Source organism: Anolis sagrei, chromosome 2, assembly GCF_037176765.1.
Source record: "Anolis sagrei isolate rAnoSag1 chromosome 2, rAnoSag1.mat, whole genome shotgun sequence".
In the NCBI taxonomy this organism is placed as follows: Eukaryota; Metazoa; Chordata; class Lepidosauria; order Squamata; family Dactyloidae; genus Anolis; species Anolis sagrei.
Window position 1 is genome coordinate 58486398 of NC_090022.1, and position 22432 is coordinate 58508829.

A 22432-nucleotide genomic window follows, 5' to 3' on the forward strand; every position below is an offset into this window, starting at 1 on the left:
AGAAAGTGCAAAAGCCGGGTTGCAGCTAAACATAAAAAAAAACCAAGATTATGGCAACAAGAATGATTGACAACTGGAAAATAGAGGGAGAAATCGTGGAGGCCGTGGCAGACTTTGTATTTCTAGGTGCAAAGATTACTGCAGATGCAGACTGTGGCCAGGAAATCAGAAGACGCTTACTTCTTGGGAGGAGAGCAATGTCCAGTCTCGATAAAATAGTGAAGAGTAGAGACATCAGACTGGCAACAAAGATCCGCCTAGTCAAAGCCATGGTATTCCCTGTAGTAACCTACGGATGTGAGAGCTGGACCTTAGGGAAGGCTGAGCGAAGGAAGATAGATGCTTTTGAGCTGTGGTGTTGGAGGAAAGTTCTGAGAGTGCCTTGGACTGCGAGAAGATCCAACCAGTCCATCCTCCAGGAAATAAAGCCTGACTGCTCACTGGAGGGAAGGATACTAGAGACAAAGTTGAAGTACTTTGGCCACATCATGAGGAGACAGGAAAGCCTAGAGAAGACAATTATGTTGGGGAAAGTGGAAGGAAAAAGGAAGAGGGGCCGACCAAGGGCAAGATGGATGGATGGCATCCTTGAAGTGACTGGAATGACCTTGAAGGAGCTGGGGGTGGTGACGGCCAACAGGGAGTGCTGGCGTGGGCTGGTCCATGAGGTCACGAAGAGTCGGAGACGACTGAATGAATGAACAACAACATGAGACAAAGTAGACTTCTTTAAAAGTAACATAGTTGATTTACTCACAAACTTCATATATTCAGCATACAAGTACATTGCTTATCAGTCCAGTTACAGATTGGATTTGAAGTAGTTGCTCTGTGCAGGTAACACAGGGTATCTTTTTCATAATCTTAACAGTCCAAAGTTTAAATCATCTCTCTGAGAGTCTCTTCTCTAAAGCATTCTGTTTCAACTGGCGTCTAAACCGTACTGACTTCTAAAATGGAATCTGAGTTTAATAGTCCCAGATATGGTCACATGGTCTGCAGCTCCTCCCATAATATCGAATTAAGGAAAACTGCATACCAACACACACACATATACACTACAAATTACGTGTATAGGAGACTTGTAGACAATCCTATTTTCACAGGGACAAAAAGGGAGGTGAAATCTTCTCAATATGGGCTCAGGCAGTAAAACAAACCCCATACACACACGAGAAATGTACTTGTTCCAATTTACAAATAAATACAATTTAAGAGCAAACCTACAGAACCTATCTTGTTCATAATTTGGGGACTGGCTGTAATCTTCAAGAACACATCTACTTCATTAACTAAAACATACCTTTGGGTAACTGTAGAAAATTAGTATTTTGGGAGCACAAGGCCCCTTCTACACTGCCATATAAAATCCAGATTATCTACTTTGAACTGGTTTATCTGGTAGTATAGACTCATATAATAAAGTTCAAAGCAGATAATCTGGATTTTATATGGTGGTATAGAAGGGGCCTAAGTTGGATACAAGATAACATAGTGTCTTTAGAGATGTTTCTTGTGTCACTGAAACTATCTGGTCCTCTTAATTGAGTATTGTGGTCAATTAAGGTTCATGATTGTGGATCCATGTATTTTAAAAGCTTTTTTTCGTGTCAGAAGTGACTTGAGAAACTGCAAGTTGCTTCTGGTGTGAGAGAATTAGCCATCTGCAAGGACATTGTCCAGGGGATGCTTGAATGATTGATGTTTTACCATCCTGTGGGAGACTTCTCTCATGTCCCCACATGAGAAGCTAGAGCTCGACAGACGGGAGCTTACCCTGCTCCCTGGATTTGAACCGCCAATTTGTTGGTCAACCAGTCCTGCTGGCACAAGGGTTTAATGCATTGCACCACCTGGAGCTCCTATTTTAAAAGCTTATTTTGTGATAGCTTGCTTTTTATTCTGCTCTTCAAAGAGAAACATGTAGTTCTTCTCATGTGGCACTTGGTCTTTGAAGTTATATCTTCATATAGGGAAGTAGCCTACAGCCTCATTTCTAATGATCTAGCCAGAGGGTGAGGAAGCTTTTGAAAATGAGCAGCCTGAGGACCCTCCTTTTTTTAGGTGATGCATAATAGGCCACCCTATAATTACTCTTGGGTAGCAAGACCATGAATTGACAGAAGCACTGATCTCTACAATAGCTGTACGATCTGGAGGAGATAGGGATCTTTTAACATAGAAAAGCAACCAAACCATTGACTAATTCCATGTCATTGATAGACACTTTGAAAAGTGTTAGCAATATGGAAAACATCATAAAGTCCAAATTATTGCAGTTTTGTAGCTATCAATTTTAAATTTCAAACAGGTGAGGAGGGTAATTGCTTGTTGACAAGATGTCCACAATTTCAAAAGCCATAGTTAAGCACATCTAACTACTCCATCACACTAGAGAATGAATCCACTTTAAATCTGGTTTCTCCTGCAGAATTCTGAGATTTGTAATTTAGGGAGGAGCCTTTAACAGCCTCACTAAACTACAAACCCCATATTTCTGCAGGAGGCAGAAACCAGATTTTAAGTGGATTCATTCTCTAGCGTGATGAGGTCCTAGGTCAAAATGTTTAAAGTAATAAATGGCTAGACACTTTAACAGTCCTGTTCCCATTAGAAACACATCTCTGGAGAGATGCTGGTTGATTGAGTAGAGAAGGCTTATCTATTCAATACCTACTTTGCCTCAATTTATTCAAAGCAGGTAAATGTTGATGAGACAAGTGGAAGGAACAAATAAAGGGAAACAGTGTAAAGTTAATAGAGTTCAATGTGTTAAGTAAAATGTATCCTTGTATACCAGGCGCTGTAATTTTTGCATATAGTAGCCAATGGAAATCCATAAATCTCAAATAATTGACAATCAATATGGTTTCCATCATTGTCAAGGTTAACTGATTCAGCAGAGATGAATCGGGGGATTTCAAATGTTTTCTCCCCAGTTTTTCTTTTTCACTGGCATTACTTGGAACATTACATAAGAAAAGAAGAACATTGGGAATAGAAGATTCAGGCTAGAGCACCCTGAATACATCTTCATAGTAGAATTAATGCAGATTGACACCACTTTAATTGCCACAGCTCCATGCTATGAAATCATGGGATCTATAGTTTTGCAAGGTTTTTTAGCCTTCTTTGCTCAAAGAATGCTAGTTTCTCACCATTCTACAAATCCCAGGATGTCATAGTATTGAGCCATGGCAGTTTTTTTTCATGTCAGGAGCAACTTGAGAAACTGCAAGTCTCTTTTGATGTGAGAGAATTGGCCGTCTGCAAGAATGTTGCTCAGGGGAAGCCTGGATGTTTTACCATCCTGTAGGAGGCTTCTCTCATGTCCCTGTATGAAAAGCTGTAGCTGACAGATGGGAGCTCACCCCAGATTTGAACCGCCAACCTTTTGGTCAGCAGTCCTGTTGGCACAATCGTTTAACCCATTGCACCACCGGGGGCTCCTAGCCACGGCAGTGAAATTGTGTAAAACTGCAATCTACAATGTAGACGTACTGAGTGTGTTAACTATTCCCTTGATCCTCATTCCCTTCTCTGAAAGTCCAGCTCCAAAGTTAGTTCTTCTTGACCTGAATAAAAAAGAGCTGTCAGACCTTGTTTAGACATGTCTGAGGAGTTACACTGTGGGATTACTCCCTGATAATTTATTCACAGCTATTCCTGACCTCACAGTTAACATGGGAATTAAAAAGTTCTCATGTTTAAGAGGATATCAGCTCATTTTTCATTTTTCTGATCACTTTCTATTATTGATTGTTAAATGATGGGACAGAAAGCAATGACCCATCATGATTGCTGATTGCATGATAATCATGAGTGCTAGGTATATCACATCAATAATGAAATATCTGAATCCAATTTTAGGTTTATAGGGTTTTTTCAAGCAGCCATTAAAAAGGATCAAGCAGAGTTATAAATTATAAAGCATGACTTCTCCATGGCACTTGTGTATCTGTAGAATAGTTCTTTCTAGGCATAGTGCGATTCTATTTTTAGGCATTCTTTATTACCACTTTCTGCTTTTTATTTTTGAGGCACCAGTTGTTTAGTATATGTTCCAGCAAGGTAAGAATTCGTCTGTTCTGGAATTCTTTTCACACAGCACGAAACACTAATTTTTGAATATTTTGCTCTCTCTCTCTCTCTCTCTCTCTGACTGAGTGTGTGTGTGAAACCCAGAATCCTTGTTCCCAGAACCTACAACTTAGTACAGATAGTAATTGTGCTGTGCCTCACCTTGAGCCATTAGGAGTGGTGGGTAGCAAATAATTTATTATTTGATGCACTACAAGATTGGTACAAAGCACACAAGATCACAATGCTGGCTTTTGTGTTCGATCACATTTCTGACACTTCCCAAGTGTCTAGGACTGTGTGATTATTACTATAACACAGTATGACACTGCAAACGAGATCTATATGCTGGATTTCATTTAGGACTGCTTGATGTATTTTCGAATGACATGCGCAGATCCAAGTATGGTGATCTTTTGCAGTTGACAGATCGTAATTATTGTTATTATAATCATTATTATTATTCGAGCCCCTGGTGGCACAAATGGGTTAAATCCTTGTGCCGGCAGGACTGCTGACAGACAGATTGGCAGTTCTAATCCAGGGAATGGGGTGAACTCCTATCTCGGCTCCAGCTTCTCATGAGGTGACATGAGAGAAGCCTCCCACAGGATGGTAAATCACCCGGGTGTCCCCTGGGCAATGTCCTTGCAGATGTTCAATTCTCTCACACCAGTAGCGACTTGCAGTTTCTTAAGTTGCTCATGATATGGAAAAAAAATTATATAATTGCAAGGTCATGAAATGTATTTTCATATTCTAGCAATGTAAAGTTACCTTTACTAATTTCTACTTCTAATTTTTGTATCCAGGTATCTTCAGCATGGAGAAGTTGCAATAAAGAATAGTTTGCCTTCTGGAAGAATGCTGTGAAGCCATTTGCCAACAATAGCAACTGAAATAGAGGCTAAATATCCCACTTAAGTGTGATTAATTTCTTATTAAGTAGTACCTCAGATTATAGTAAAAATGTACGGAAGTGCAAGAACAATCAGTAACTTGGACGGCAGTCCTGCCAGATCCCCTCGTTTGCCAAGATCTCCTCGTTTGGGCCATCGGCGAACAAGCAGTGGAGGAGGTGGAGGGACAGGTAAGACATTATCAATGGAGAATATCCAGTCCCTTAATGCCGCCTATGCAACTTCTGGACCAATGTATCTGAGTGATCATGAAGGTGTGGCATCCACTACTTACCCAAAGGGCACAATGACTCTTGGAAGGGCTACGAGTCGAGCTGTGTATGGCAGTCGAGTTACAGCTATGGGCAGCAGTCCTAATATTGCTTCAGCTGGCCTTTCCCATTCAGATCTCCTTTCCTATACCGACCAACACGGAGGACTAACCACTGCTTCCCATCATCACCATCATCAGATCCCTTCTATGCTCAGACAGGTAAGGGACAGTACCATGCTAGATATGCAGGCCCAGCTTAAGGAATTACAGAGAGAGAATGACCTCCTAAGGAAAGAACTGGACATCAAAGACAGCAAGCTTGGCTCTTCCATGAACAGCATCAAAACGTTCTGGAGTCCAGAACTCAAAAAGGAAAGAGTCTTGAGGAAAGAAGAAGCTGCCAGAATGTCTGTTCTAAAAGAGCAGATGAGGGTTTCTCACGAGGAGAACCAGGTAAGCAATTGTAAATGAAAGCAAGTAATTCCTTGAAGAGACAAGTGTTAGTTTCATTATTGGATAGTAACGATCAACTGGTGGCATGCCTTGACTTTGTTAACATGATGATTTTTTAATTATTGTTTCTGGTTATGATGGGGGAAGAAAGTCAACCAGTGTTAGCTGGGAATAATTTGCCATTAATTTGCAGCTTCATTGTTACTCCAAACAACAGCCTCTTATTTTTGTATTTGTGAAATAGCTGAAGTGTATTAAGCAACATTTCCTATTTTAAAATGTTGCATCTTTACCAGATTGAGAAAAAAAAAACACTTGAAAGAAGGCAAGTATGGGCATAAGCTTAACTGCAGCAGACAAAAAATAAACAATAGCTCAGCAATAAACAATAGCTATTCTAGTCCAACATATTATATGGTTTCTTTGTTTTTTACTTAATGATCTGTAAACAGTACAGTAGGATTATAATGTACAACTGTGTTTCTCAAAGATATAAGTATAAAATATGTTTATCTTTAAGATCGCTACTAATTTTGAACTTTGGCTTTCTAACACTCATGATTTTGTGATCTCTGGGGGTACTTAAAGATTATCATGTTCCCTTTTCTATTTTGAAAAAAGGTTTGGACCATTGGCCAGGACAACATTCTTCTCTTTAGTTGGCAACACCTGCTAACTTATTTAGATGAAAAGGGTGGGATTTTAGGGATAAAATGGAACTTCGAGAATAAAATGATGATTCTGGAACAGAAATAATTCCAGAAAGCACAGTCATATCTAACAGGACATATATTCACTTTCACCTTCGAGATATAAGAGTAGTCAGATATGGGAGAGCCCTCTGTGCATGAAGTGATCCAAAGGATCTCTGCAATGGGATTATTTTAGGATTCAGGCACATTTATTCAGTGGTCCAGTTCAGATGATGTGACAAATTGTGTAAATGATACCAGATATCAGTTGTAATTTATTTCTGTATCATTCATAGAAATAATAATCTTTGATCAACCTCATCTTGTTATTCATGGGGTGCTTGCAGTGGTAGAAGTTCAGCATATCACAGATATCATCCAAATTATGGAGACTTCTCTAGGTTCTTTCTCTCCCAGGAAACCAGTAAAATGAACTTAAACCCTGGATTGGGTTACTGAGAGGAAAAAAGAAAAGAGTAAAGAAAGTAATAACTTCGGGATGACATAGTAAGCAAACCATGCTGGAAAGCTCAGTAGTTTGTTAAGCTACTCCCACTGCAAGCAGGACTGATTGACAATGAATACATGCATTAGTATGCTGTTCCTAACCAATAAACTGGGACTCCTGTGTGTTCCAGACTTATCATGTTATCAAAACGGAAGCAGTATATCTCATATTCATTAGCTACACCTGTGAATGTTGTAAGTTGGATCTGGGTGGGACATTGCAAGTAGCAACTATTGTTTAAAAGTTCCGGATGGGTTGCTTGTGCAAGATACGGGAACAATGTAAAGATCTTAAATAATTTCTATGTCTCTTGTGCCTCCCTGAATTAACATCAGTTCTATGTTCAACAGTTGTACAAATAACTGATAATAGTTTATTTAAGTTATTAGAAAAATAAATGAATCATTTTCTCTGGGATGACATTGGTATCAATATAAAGAATTAAAATTAAATTTAAATTTCTGGTTACATGATAACAAAATAATAATACTGTACATTTGAAGTCCTATGGCTGCAAATTAGGTATAAATGATCACCCTTTTAAAATTATATTGATGGCAGGTACATGGAAAATGAGGAAAAGAGACAGGAATGCCAGTCTTAAAAGAAGACTGAAATTATATTTGGGTAATTTCTTTCTTCTCGATATAGCTATTTAAACAGATATTTTTTACACAATGGTGCTCAACCATTTTGTAACAAGTATGAACAGCTCATCCTAAGATGTATTTGGCAATGAAGTGTGATGGGTTTTATTCATGATGGGTAATTAAACTCATCCAAAATTTCATGGGTAGTATTTCTTAATACCTTAGATTTTCTATACTAGTTTTTCCTCTAATGAAGCTTTAGAGGTGCTATTGGATTCTTTCCTTACATGTAGCAAAGGCATTGTGCTAACATTTGTTTCCCAGTCTAGCAAAAGAAATTGTTTAGAAGCAGTATTTTGTGAGCAGAGAAGAATCACACTATGTGTCCTTATCTCAAAGCCGATCTATTAAACACCTAAAATAATAGTGGGACCATAATGGTACTCTAGAAATTCACTTCCAGTCAACTTAGGTTTGTATAGCTAGTTGTGGTGGAAACTGTTAAAATTTGCAGTCCAGCGCTTAGTGGGTCTTGTTATGAGACACCAGTTGAAAGGCTGATATACTTTAATGGGAATGTGCATTCCTATGTGCCTGAAAAGTTAATTCAAATCAGTTAGAGTGCTGACATTCGCTGGGCCTATAGCAATTGTCTTTTAAAACAGGACTATTTCTTTCTTTTACAAGGAAAACCCTCCAACCCCTCCCTGGGCAATCTGTCTTTAGGCTGGCTGGCGTGAGGCCTTACTCCTGGTTCCAATTTGCTTTTTGGGTACCCAAGTAAACCTTACCGGCCAAAACTTTAGAGATTTTCTAGCTGGAGACCTTTGGATCTGTAAAACCGTTTTCTTCAGAAGCTTTAGGGCTATCTTCCCCAGAGGCTTGTAGAGCTGTGAGGCTGTAAGTTCCCCAGCTAGAGCTTTGAGAAATGTCTTCCCCAGAAGCTTTGGGACTATTTCCCCCCGGAGCTTTGTAAGAAACGGAGCTTCTCTACAGGTGGGAAAAGCTCTCGCGTCCTGTAACTGAGCTTCTAAACTGTAAGACTGAACTAAAAACTTTCTTTTCCCTCCCAGAACCCTGGGAAAAGGGGCAGAACTAAAGAACTTAACGATGATAGGCAGGTGGCTGGCCCTATGGCTGCAGCCTGGAAGGAATCACCCAACTGCAAAATGCATGGCCAAAACAAACACATGCATAGAAAGGAAATTTAGGCTTCTGGTACAGCTGTACCAGCACAGTTAGGATGAAGAATGTCTTGAGTATCCTGATGAACAGTTGTTTCTCTATGTTAATAATGTCATGGAATGGACAAAAACATTAAAGATGGGGGCTGGAATCCTGTATGGTCTTAATAGATGGGTAAGCACCACAGTTATGGTACTAAGCCCTGGAATGACCTCCATCCACCTCCCCACTTACTAAAAAGAAGACATTGTGACTATTGAGGTCTGTTCCTCTGTTTCTTGGAAAGTGGCAGGCTGTCATTTAGATGTCTCTTGTGAATGATCTTCATTGCAGTAGGCAAAAACAGGTTTCCAGTTGCACCAAGAGATAGTTCAGATGAGGAGTGAGTGAAAACAGTAGCCAGCTGTTTCCGAAGCAACAGGGGATTAGATCCCTTGCTGCCAGGTAAGTGGGGACTGGGGAGCTTTCACAGTCCCTACGTAACCCCTAGTTTATAGGTTATGTAGGGACTGTTAATACGTAAATCATAAATGCATATCTCCATGCTTGTTTTGGATACTATTTCCTTTTGAACAAAGCTGTTGTGAACAAATTTCAGTTTTTCACAGAGGCACTTATCCTGAGGTGCACATCCATTGAGAGATAATTGGGATTCATTAATCTCCCAATAAAAGTTTAGTTAATTAAATTTCAGATGATTAATCATATCATGCTTTATATTGTTTGAATTACATATTAAATGCTGGAAAGGTCACGTTATCATGACCATACAAATCTCTGTTTATGGATGGGAATACCTCTGTGATGGTAACAATTCCCTGACTTTGCACACTTATAAAAAAAGCACACTAACAGTTTCTTGTTTTGCTTCTGAATAACTCATAGCTTGTATAATTACTTATAACTAGATATTAAGCAAGGATATTATTCTGAAACTGTGCTTTTGTTAATACTTTAGTTACTACTTTTCTACTAATTCTGTATGCCAAAAGGCTACATTAATACTGAAAACATATGAAAAATAGATTTAATATATTTCAGTGTATTAAAAAGTTTAAAATTCTTCATGAAAGAGACCATGAGATTGTAAAGTATTTATGCTTCAGATGTATGCTGCTTGCATACAAGTAGAAAGCATCAGTTGTCTTGAATATAACATGTGGGCAGGAGCTTGAAATACAATGGTTCTCCTTTTTGTCCAGAGTTAGCATGGGATGAATTCATATAATCCTGGGATCAGGGGATGCTCCCACTGGTGAGAAGAGAGGGAGGTGACTTTGCCTCCTCTTCTTCTCTCTGCAGTTCCCCAGTTTTTCCTTAATATTTAGTGTGGAGTGAATGCTAGAACATGCAAACTGTAGCCTTCTTCCTGCAGGAACTCCTGCTCAGGGCATCCAGGCAGCCTGTTAAAAGCGCAAGCTCCTGCGTTTTCACATGGGGCATCCAAACGCTGCTCCATGTAAAAGCGAATGCTTTTGGGACCCGGCTTTGTTCCAACGTAATTTGTCAGCTGGAAAGATCTGGGTCTTTCCTCCTGTGGATGGTGTCTGGATCACCCCTTCAGAAGTCCTGGGACTTCTGAGGGGGGTGTCCACACAGCCCTCTCACATTTTCCAGGCCTCATGAATTTGGAATATCCGAGAGGGCTCTAGTACCCTCCCTAGCCCCCTAGCCCCCCCCCCCCGAAAAGCCGTTGAAAAGGAAAATAACTTATGCGGCCACCATTCCCCCTTCTCTGGCGATTTCCTATTGCATAGAAATGATACGCCAGGAGAAGGGGGGGGGGGAGGAAAATAGCTTCTGGCTTTCTCTTGCTCCTGACGTGTCATTTCTACGCACCAGGAGAGTGCTGGAGAAGGGAGAATGTCATATGGGTAAGTTATTTTCTTTTTAAAAGGCTTTTCTGGGGGGTTTTGTTTTGTGTCCTAGTGTCCTGCCGGAAAGTCCAAAAGGGCATGTGGACCCCCCCCCCCCCCAGAAAATCATGCACTTTCTGGGACATGTGTGGACTTTAACCAGGATGCAATCACATTTTAAAAACCAAATTCCTTCCGGGTTAAAGGCTGTGTGGAACCACCCTCAGTTACAGAAGCAACCCATTTTATTTTTACATTTTATTTATGAACCAACATTTTTATTAATACAAGATAGATATCCCTTATCCAAAACCTTTGGAACCAGGAGTGTTTTAAATTTTGGATTATTTTAGATTTTAGAATGTCTGCATTTGGAAATACTTGTATAACGAGATATCTTTGAGATGGAGCTCAGGTCTAAACACAGAATTAATTTATGTTTCCTTGACACCTTATACATATAAGCTAATTTTTAAGGGTTTTTTTGTTGTTGCATAAAACAAACTTTCAGAAAACAGAGATGCTGCTATCTCAGCCACCCTATGGATGATTTTGGAATTCCAGATAAGGAATCAACCTTAATTGAAATTATAAATTGCTCAAAGAGCTTGTTCTGTGCAAAGCTCTACAACAAAAATGTGTCAAGCCTGCTGGTATACACATATTTTTGTGCATGAATATGTGCATTTTGAGTGTGTATAGATTACAGGTGGAAATTAATTTTGTTGGAGTTAGGTTTCTTTCACTTTACTGTCTTCTATATCACCCAAAAGATGCAAAGCGCCTTGAAAATACACATATTTACACTGTTTGCAGTGCATTTTCAGGGTGAAATGTGAGCAGCTAAAATGCAAACACTTGAAAAATATGTGCATTCATACTCAGTGAGTAGCTGTCTAGAGTGAGGACTCTGCATTGCTTCTGAGGGATTTATATATGGTGCCTGACCTTGACAGGTGGCTAATTGCTGGGTGTCTGGTATTTAAACTGGTGCATGAGGCATTGGCTGCATTTTTGCTACTGTTTTGTTTGCTGATATCATACAAAGAAAAGAAGAGTCTCCTCAGGATCCATCTGCTATAACTAAAGTGGCAGGTCTCTTGTTTCTGGCCTTGATTTCTCAGCCCCTGGGGAGGGCTTCCCGTTTGGAATTGTAGTTTTTTCCTTGTTGGACGCCTCTGTGTTGAATTCTTATATAGGCGTCAACCAGACAAATTTGGTAAATCATCTTCTAAACTGTGTCTGAAATGACGGATTCCAAAAATTTACTATAGGCTTATCAGGGTCTGTCATCATTATGGGAAAGCTTGTGAGACTTGGAGCACTTTCATAGTGACACTGGAGTTCTAGCAGGAATTGTTGCTGGCAGTGTGGAGTGATAAGCAATTGTTGTGCGAAACCTAGTCTTGTGAACAATAGTTGAGGGAGCTGGACAGGAGCATATTGAGCGGTGATTGTGATAGCCAGCTTTGTTTTGAAAGATGAAGCAAGCTTGTTTTCTTTTCCTTTGGAGATTAGTACTCAAACTACTGGATTCAAATTACAGGAAAGCAGATTGAAATTAAATATTAGGAATAATTTTCTGAAAGTAAGAATTGTTTGACTACTTTGCAAACCATTAATCACTGCAGCCTTTTAATCAGAGTTTGGTTGGCTTCCTATCAAGGGATGTTTTAGCTTTTAATAATTGCATTGAGTGAGGGTTTTCCAGTTCTATGAATGTGGTGTGGCATTGCCTGCCATTTTTTTTTAGTTCTGCAGTACCTTTGGATAAGACTTATGACGGTGAGCCAGTGAAAGAGAAGAGAAGAATATTGTTTAGGTAGGAGATGGCCTAATTACTTTCGAATGCTTTCATGGCCGGAATCACTGGGTTGTTGTTGGTTTTTCGGGCTATATGGTCATGTTCTAGAAGCATTCTCTCCTGACGTTTTGCCTGCATCTATGGCAGGTATCCTCAGAGGTTGTGGGGTCATAGATGCAGGCAAAACATCAGGAGAGAATGCTTCTAGAACATGGCTATATAGCCCGAAAAACCTACAATGACCCGGCTTAATTACAAAGTCAAGGCTGCACTTGGGAACTATTTTAGTTAGAACAGTGGTTCTCAACCTGTGGGTCCCCGGGTGTCTTGGCCTACAACTCCTAGCAAGTTTACCAGCTGTTAGGATTTCTGGGAATTGAAGGCCAAAATAACTGGGGACCCACAGGTTGAGAACCACTGAGTTAGAAGAACTCCTGTGACCATCTTTGGCAATAGATTGTAAATGCAGTTCATCTCAATGGAGTCTTTCTCAGATCCATTTACCTGCAAAATAATGCCAATTTAACAGCTTACATTGTTTGTTTTAGCATTTGTTTACATTGAAAGATGTACCCCTTTAAGACTTAAGTTAGATAACTGTAGACAGAAATGCGTACACTTTGACTTGGAATGTCTTTATGACATATTGAATAAAGAGTATTATCAGTCAAGTCTGTCAAAAAAGATATAATCTACATCATCTTAATGAACACACATATGCCAAGGGCATCAGAGAACCACCTGAAGCAGACATGCAATGCAATCCAAACATCTGTCTTCTCAGAGGTAAGCCCCATGGAGCTTAGTGGGATTTACTACTTGGTCTGTGCATCTAGGATTCCTTCTTTTAACTCAGCTTGAGCTTTGGTTTCAGTTGTTATCCCATCATTATAAGTAATAAGAGCTTTTTCTGGACTCTTCTTTCTTTAAACAGCACTTAGTGCAGATCACTTGGATAAAAATGCTTCTAGTCTATTTATAGCATACCGGTTAGAAACTGACATATTTGACTACAAAAAGGGAAGAGGGAAGGAAGAGCAGTTTTACATGTCTTCTCTCAGAACATCTACAAATATTATGAAGAACAATGATCAAATGGGAGGTAAAATATTCTCATACACAGGTGGTGTGGCCATCTTCCTGCAACACACACACACACACTGGATATTTTTCACTCTACACAGTTATAACACTTTTGTTCTACTTTAACTGTGTTGGCTCAGTTCTAAAAGATACTAGTATTGTATTTTAGAGAGGCACTAGACCAGACATGAGCAAACTTTGGCCCTCCAGGTGTTTGGACTTCAACTCCTACAATTCCTAACAGCTGGTAAGATGGCTAGGATTTCTGGGAGTTGAAGTCCAAAACACCTGGAGGGCCAAAGTTTGCCCATGCCTGCACTAGAAGCTCTCTAGCAGAGACCATTCTAATTACCTTACAAAACTCCAAATCCTGGGATGGAGCCTTAGCAGATAATATATCACTAAAGTCCTGTGTGTGGTGCGAAATAAACTTTGTCATTGTTTTTAATATTCTCTTAGATATTGTTCTCCAGAAAGGATATACCTATTGGCATTTGCTGTTTAGACTAAAGCAAGGTCCAGCTTTTGTAAGATATTAGGTTGCCAGTTTTTCCTTTCCAAAATTCTGGGCAAGTAGATGAGAACTAAATCTTCCTTAGAAGGGGAACATCCTGGGCTTGCTGTGGAATCCGGTATCATGTGCATCCCCCTCAGTTTGGCTGCTTGCAGTGCCAACAGACTGCTTCTTTAGATGAGATGGCTGGAAGTCAACCAGACTGAGTGGGAAACTGAGATTTGTAATGCTTGGCAAAACCACGGTTAGAAAGCCAAGTGCATATATACATCGTACATCATGAGGGGAAATGGCCACCACCATCACTACAATTGCATGCCTCTTATTACTAGAAGGATTTCAGTGTTGGCACAGCACGTATTCATTTGCATTCATTCACTGGTGGCATCCATGCTACAATTAAAAGATATTGTAGCTGGGTATGTTTCCCTTGGCTTTGCAGCCTGGCAAACAGCTCTGACAGTAAAACTCTGGAGAGCTGGAAAGCCTACTCAAAGGAAGATAAAGAAGTAGCTGTAGATCAGTGGTGATAAACATGTGGCCCTACAGCTGATTTGGACTTCAGCTCCCAGAAGTCCTATCTATTGGACAAGCTGGGTAGGGCTTCTGGGAGTTTGCGGCCCAAACATCTGAAGGGCCACACATTTGACACCTCTGCTCTAGATGTATGAATATATAAGGGTAAGATGGTGAAATCCTATCTATAAGGGGGGAAAAGTATTATTTTGTGGCATGAAAATCTCATAGAAATCAATATAAGTTATGTCAAATCTTAAGAGAGAAATTTCAACTGGTTGGTTATTGTATGCATACATAGAATCTTCATTTAATGATGCAACGCTTGGTTTTACAGATATATTTTTCATTCTCAGTTCTTATCTAGCCAATTGTATTTGCAGCCATAGCATAACTATCTGATCTTTTATTTTTAATTTGCTTGTATAATCCCATTTGCTTGATTGATTCAAGATAAACAAAAATATGGCATTGTGTACAATATTAATAGTTTTGAATGCAATACTTTTTCTTGACAGTCTATTTTTAAAGAGCAATAAATTATACTGTCTCTAGTATTAGGAAATATTTGATAATGAATGCAAATCCTCTAAAACAAACACTGTGTCTTATTCATGCAAATATGGCAATACTATCGGATAGAAAAAAATGTTGCTAGAAAATTAAAAGGTATTTTTAATTACAGTGCGCAGTCCCAGAGGACTTTTACTCTCGATTATGCTTTGATTTTGAACTTTACAGTGCAATCCTGTATACTATTTACTCAAAAGCAAATATCCATCTAATTCAGTGTTGTTTCCTCTAAAACAGGCAAGTCCTTTTAATGACACCTGATTTAGGCTAATGGTCTATATTGCTCCTATCCATTGAACTCAGAAACTTACTATTGGGTAGACATATATAAGATTGATCCATAATATAAGGTACTTTAGTTTTATGTGGTCATTTAATGGTTCTTTCTGCTAATACTGGGTACCTTTTCATTTTCAGTTATATGTTTTACATTGACTGTCTGTTTTATATGCATTGTTGGTTCTTTGTGTTTTTGTGGGTGTTTCATATGTGGTACACATGTTACAGATTTGGGATTATTATAGTTATAAAATGTTCCCCTAATTCCTTGTTCTTCATGTTATCATTGCAAATAAAATAAAAGGAAAATCAACCCATCATTTTTCACCAAATGTTTTGTTTTCTGTTCATTTCTATTTTTACATTTATTTTGTTAAAATTATTTTTGTATTTAATTGTCCATGTTTAACTTTCTTTTGGATTATATTCCTTATTTCCGTTACTTTCATTCATTGAAATGGAGGACATTTTAGGTAAGTAGCATTTTCTATTCCATTTTATGTTGTGTTTGTGTTCAAGATATCAGAATCTGAATACAAGTGTTGGGTTGACTGAGTGAAGTGAAGTGATGTGGATTTTGCTATATCTGCTCTCAACAGTATGTTCTTTAATAGGTATAAGTCATTCATTTAAAAAGCCTTTATATATATTTTTAGATGTGTGGAACAAATTAAATATTTCAAAGCACAATCAGGAAAGAGGGAACAGAAAATGAACTGTATTCTATTTTTTCCTCCTGTTCAGTATGTATAAATCCTCATTTTTGAACGCAATCTCTCTCAATTCAATTTGTAGTTTTTATTTATTTTGTGTCAAAAGCATTGCATAAATAAATAAATAAATAAATATAAAACCAATAAAGTAGAGGGAAAATAAGCAGCTGAATAATTTTAGCCCAAAAGAGGGCAACAGCGACTGCATTGTCTGTAGATTTTAAACAGTTCTTCTGTGCATGAGGCAGGGCATTATAGGCAAGCATACAGATGCTGAATTGTTTGTTCTGCTCCACAGTCACACACGGTGGAGGATTGTTCTAGGTAGTGCCATTTTGCCAGGTTGTCTTTTGATCTGCCCACTCCACTTCTGTCTGTTCAGGGACTTCCAAGTTGCCCATTCTTGGTTTGCCCTTGGAGGAAGACCCTCGTGGGGGGAGGGGGGCATCCATTTGTAGTCTAGGAAGTTGAAAGTATCCACACCAGATATATTCAGAAACAGAATCCTTTACCATTCAACTGCCTTAGTCAGGAATGGGAATATTTTTTCCTTCAAATTTAGTTGGGTCCCAACATAGCCAGCATATGCCATCATGAGAATTTCTGGGAGGTGCAGTTCAGCAACACCTGGAGAACTACCCGATTCTCGTACTTGCACTGCAAGTCAATTCAGAAGTAAGCCAATTTAAGTTCAATAGAACACAATACCAGATAATATGGGTAATTTTCCTTTTCTTTGCCTTGGGTATTTAAAGTAGCACAGGGTATGCAGTCAGGATATCTCTTCTTTCCCTGACCATGTGGTAGGAGATTATAATACTCTGGGACAACTTATTGACATACATTGGGATGAAATATTAGATGCAACAACAATTTATTCATTTGCAAAGTTTACGTGCATTTTTATGAAACATAGTGAAAGTATTAAGTATTTAAGATGCTGTTATGAAGTGTTTCACTATCATCAAAAGCTGCTCATTTGTGTTGGATAAAGTCTTGCTCTCTGTATGATCCTGTGTGATAATGATTGAGCTTGCTCTTTCTGTTTTCTTCGCTACCTCTTGACCTTGCAGATCTTCAATTTACCCTAGGAAAGTTTCAAATTGTGTGCCCCCACCCCCTCAAATGACTGAGAAAACTGCAGTGAGATCAAGTAATCCCTACCTCATTATAACTTTAGACATTTTAACTGCTTTAGACACTACCCCTCGTTTTAGTTCTTCTCTCTTGATTTTCTTATTGGTGTTCATAATTTTTCTGTCATGTAATTGACAGTCCCTTATTCAATTAGATTACAGTACAGGATTCTGCCCTTGCAGCTATATGTGATATACAGAGGGATCCATTAATGTATTCTGTGGAACACTATGGTTCACCCCCCCCCCCCACCAACTCATTTTTCATAAAGTATGTTGTTCTGCCAATTCAACTAGTCCATACATTGTTATCTTTTAAAAAAAATATCATGGGTTCCTGTTTTGTAGAAACATGATGAAATGATGACATCTTGCTGGATTATCAGATCATATTTTTCCAGTGTTGTCTGAAGAATACTCGGTCCTATTTCTCAGTTCCCATATTTAAGGTGTGCTTTGTGTCAAACTTTGTATTGCCTTGAGGTCAAAGAAATAGTCATGATTCCTGTCAGTCACTGGGTAAGACCCATCACTTCAGGTTCTTGTTAAGTTGAATTCTACGGCAATGCTGTTGGCTTCATTACAACTCTTGCTAAGGTTCCAACAATATTGCCTATAGCAGAAACAAAACACTCTTGAAAACACTTGTTTTGGAAGATTTGGCCTGTAGCATAGAGGATGTTAGTTTAATTTCAAAATTTCATCAGACATCTGGCACAATTTGGTTGTTTCCCATGGTTTTCTGCCAGTCGGAAAGAAACATATGGTATTTTATGTCCTATGTGAGCCTCTGTTTCGAGCAAAAAGAAGAGGCGCACATTCTATGTTTGCCTTGGGTAACCCCTAAGGCAAAGAAATGCTCTCATTTTGTATTGCTGTACAGTATATAGAGAGGAGAAAGACCCTCTTTCATTGTACCAGTGTTAGTCTTTTCTCTTTTGGTTTCCTCTAATGAGAGGTACATTTTCTCCACCTTAAACACAGAACAGGAAAAAGAAGAGAGTTTATAATTTATTTATTTTGGTTACATCTGGCACTTTAAACAAGGATGCCTTTCCATCATCTCCTCCTCTTTCTGTTTTTGTTAGTGAAAGGAAAGAAGTAAACCACAGGATAGGATAATGCCAAGAATACATAAATTCATTCTTCAAGAAGGTATAGAATAGTAGAGAAGAATCTGTACCATATAGATGGCCTAGATTCAAAATTGTAACAGTGAGAATCAACAATGGGTTGAAATTTGAGATCCTAGATTATGCATTTTTAAATATTTTCATAAAGAAATAGTTGATTTGGAGTGAGTGACCATCTTTTTGCATCCAAACCCATGTTCAGCTGGTGGATTCACATGTGACAAGATAATAGCTATGAAAGCATGATGACAAATGATCAATTGTGATGAGACAGTCTCAATTTTAGTTCAGAGAAAAAAACCCTGGAAGATGTTGTTATAGAACAGTAGAATGTGGTGTAGTCTCCTCTGGACATTTTTATACAGAGGCTGGATGGCTATTTTTCAGGAGTGCTTTGGTTGTGTATTTATGCATGGTAGGAGGTTGGATTGAATGGTCCTTGTGGTCTATTCCAATTTTATAATTCTCTACAGTTTAGCATGTTCAGTGTCCATTTCCACTTTAACAGCAACAGATATGATTAGTAGCATGAGGGATGCTTAAACATGCTGTTAGCTGACTTATAAAAGTACTCAGAGGTTGCTGTTTTCCAAATTACTGGATTCTAATAAATGTGCAAACTGGGCAAAGAACATCAGCAATGCAGTTACACACACCTCTATACAGATGTATGCTTGATCGAGTTAGATAGGGACTTGTGTGAAGGAAGTTTGTATAGTATCTGTGAATTCAGACCCCCAAACTCTTTCCAGATAGCTAAAAATTTGGTGTGAGAAAGTATAACAAACAAGCAGGAAAAAGTAAAAAATGTTTTGCCTTCAGTCAATGAATATTTAGCAATAACATTTTACTATTCAATATTCTATACAGTGTTTGGTTTTACCTAAGATAAATTGGTTAAAACATACAGTCAGGGACAGAATGTTTTGTCAAGATAATAGTATTCTCGCTAGAAAATAGGTGTCTCTGCCAAGATACAATGCTAATTTTCCATATTTGCATTACTTGCTTGTCGTCTCCAATTATACTACTATAGTGATGCTATTATTATGTCTGAATTAATTTTTTCTTGTTTTTCCCCCTAATCCTGTAATTTGATTATATACTTATTAAGACATCAAACACACATGTAATTGATGAACCAATGTACATGGTGAAAAATGCACACATAGCTCAACATTCAATCTTTCGCTTTCTGCTTACCCATCCATTATAAATATTAAAGAAGCCTCAGGGAAGGACACAACCCTTGATAACACAGCACTGAACATACAGTTCGAAATGAACTGGTAAACAATGCTATTGTGATAACTATTGGGTGATACATCAATGAGTATATCTTACATACAAATCTTTACTTTATAAATATGTTTTCTAAACAGAGAAGTAATTTGTATGGACAGAGGGATCTCTTTAGAAGTGAAAACACTGAAAATGTTGTGGGCCTTAGAGAAGAACCGAAAGAATGAAAATGAGCTCTCAGTTCAGGGCCATAGGATTGTCTTATCTTTATTTTACTTCTGGAAGGATAACAAAAAAGTAGCTGCTATTCAGGGGGCCACAGTGTTAAACTGCCAAGCTGCAGAACTTGCTGACCAGAAAGTCGGTGGTTCAAATCCACAGATGGGGTGAGCTCCTGTTGTTAGCCCCAGCTTCTGCCAACCTAGCAGTTCGAAAGCATGCAAATGTGAGTAGATCAATAGGTACCACTTTGGCAGGAAGGTAACAGTGCTCCATGCAGTCATGTCCACATGACTTAGGAGGTATCTACAGACAACGGCGGCTCTTCGGATTAGAAATGGTGATGAGCACCACCCCCCAGAGTCAGACTAGACTAGACTTAATGTCAAGGGGAAACCTTTACCTTTAGCTATTATTCATGAAGTATTAACAAATAGGATCTGTGTATTGTCGAAGGCTTTCATGGCTGGAATCACTAGGTTCTTGTGGGTTTTTTCGGGCTATAGGGCCATGTTCTAGAGGCATTTCTCCTGACGTTTCGCCTGCATCTATGGCAAGCATCCTCAGAGGTAGTGAGATGATTTTTAAGACAGGCAGAATGTGATCTCCCTCCACCACAAGGCCACAAAGGCCAAACACAAAGCAAATGTCACATGTCTGGTGGATAGAGAAATCTAATTTGTCCCTTGAAAAACGATCTGAAATTGAAACACTGAGAAAAGATATAAATATATAGACCTCACTAAACCTAAATAGGATCTGATTTTTATTTTAACACAAGCTGGAATTCTGATATTTTACAGGATTGTAAATAAGGCTTGATGGAAAATTTGTTTAAATGTTGTGGCTCCTAACAGGTTTTTACAAATAATGGTTGGAATCTTCCCATTTGAAAAGACATTCTCCTACCTTAGGGGCAGGGCTGCAGCCGGGGTGGGGTGGGGGTGGTGGTGTTAGGGGTGCAACCCTCCCCCCAACCAAAATGTTTCAGGTTTTTTAAAAAACCTGGTTTAGTCATGATTTTTAACTGGTTAACTTAATCCCCATGCTAAGTCTATGAGAAGCAAAAATTAAATTGATTTAATTAAGTCTATATCAAATATAGACTGAACCATACTATTTAAATTACTTTGTGTTATGGAACTACTCTTCATGATTCGCTAAAAAAAAATTCAATCCCTCTCCCCCATTTTTTTCCTGGCTACAGTGCTGCTTAGGGGCCCCCACACTTTGCAAATCTGTCATACATTTAAGACAGGCAGAATGTGATCTCCCTCCACCACAAGGCCACAAAGGCCAAACACAAAGCAAATGTCACATGCCTGGTGGATAGAGAAATCTAATTTGTCCCTTGAAAAACGATCTGAAATTGAAACACTGAGAAAAGATATAAATATATAGATATAATTCAGTGCCATATTCAAGGTCAGCCCAATTATTTGTGTGTGTGTGTGTGTGTGTATGTAATATATATATATATATATATATATATATATATATATATATATATATATATATAAAATCTTGAGCTGTGAAGGATATGCTTGTTGTCCACAAGCGTATGCATGCATTCCCATTCAGATTCAGAATGGTTATGATTTATTCTTTTCAGACATTTATTCAAATCAGGCTTCTGCTAGGCTGTATCAATCTGTACAGATTGTCTTCTTTTTCCCACTTTGCCAGTCACCTCAGTTTCTGAAATTCCAGAAATAAATCTAGCAGCAGCAGAAATAGAGCAAGGATAAAAATGGGTTGCCTATTGAATTTTTGTTAAAAAAAGAATGATTATATACTGTGGCCAGAAGACGTGCAGAAAGCAGCTTGTAGTCTCAGGTGCTCTAATTGAGAATATTAGCATTGGTATATATACACCAATAGTACAAACTAACACAAACATAAAGTAGAAAAATAACTTGAACAACGTGCAACTTGCATATTAAGAACAATGTCTTAATTTTCCAATTTTTTTATTCTGACTGAGAAAAGAAATTCATGAAGGTGTAACGTGACACATAAAAAGCATTTCTTAGGGTGTGGAGGATCAATTCCATATAAAAACATGATGATATTATGGATTTGCCGGAAATAAAGGGAGATAAATCTCCATTTACGTATAACCGCACTTCTTTCTAGAAGGTCTACTAACATAACTATGTAACAAAACACACATTAACTATATAGTGCATTCTCTTTAATTTCTGAGAGGTAACATTGTAATTGTTGCTGTTTTTTTCTAAGAAAATTGAAAATAAGGCTAGTGTGGCAATTTATAGGTACATCTTTGCCAGCTGTGCTTTGATTGCTTTGCTGTGAGGTTTCCAGGCTGTATGGACTACGTTCCAGAAGCATTCTCTCTTGATGTTTCACCCACATCTATGGCAGGCATCCTCAGAGGTTGTGAGGTCTGTTGGAAACTAGGCAAGTGAGGTTTATATATCTGTGGATTGTCCAGGGTGGGAGAAAGAACTCTTGTCTGCTTGAGGCAAGTATGAATGTTGCAGTGGCTCCTCTTGAGAACACAGAAATGCTGGAGCACTCTAACAACCACCATGTCAGACTACACAGAGAAGCCATTGAAATCCACAAGCGTGTGGACAATTTCAACAGAAAGGAAGAAACCATGAAAATGAACAAAATCTGGCTACCTGTATTAAAAACTCTAAAATCAGGACAGTAAATA

At 38.5% G+C, this 22432-nt stretch overlaps 1 protein-coding gene across 18 annotated transcripts in view; it reads left to right on the forward strand.

The window, feature by feature from the left end:
* The window catches only part of ERC2 (ELKS/RAB6-interacting/CAST family member 2), a 691106-nt gene that overhangs the window by 34360 nt on the left and 634314 nt on the right, over positions 1 to 22432 (forward strand). For all 18 annotated transcript variants that reach the window (XM_067463537.1, XM_067463536.1, XM_067463539.1 and 15 more), the window contains one exon: positions 4893 to 5706. In XM_067463537.1, coding sequence (XP_067319638.1) covers positions 5050 to 5706 — 657 coding nt within the window. In that variant the 5' untranslated portion in view covers positions 4893 to 5049. The remainder of the gene's footprint in view (positions 1 to 4892; positions 5707 to 22432) is intronic.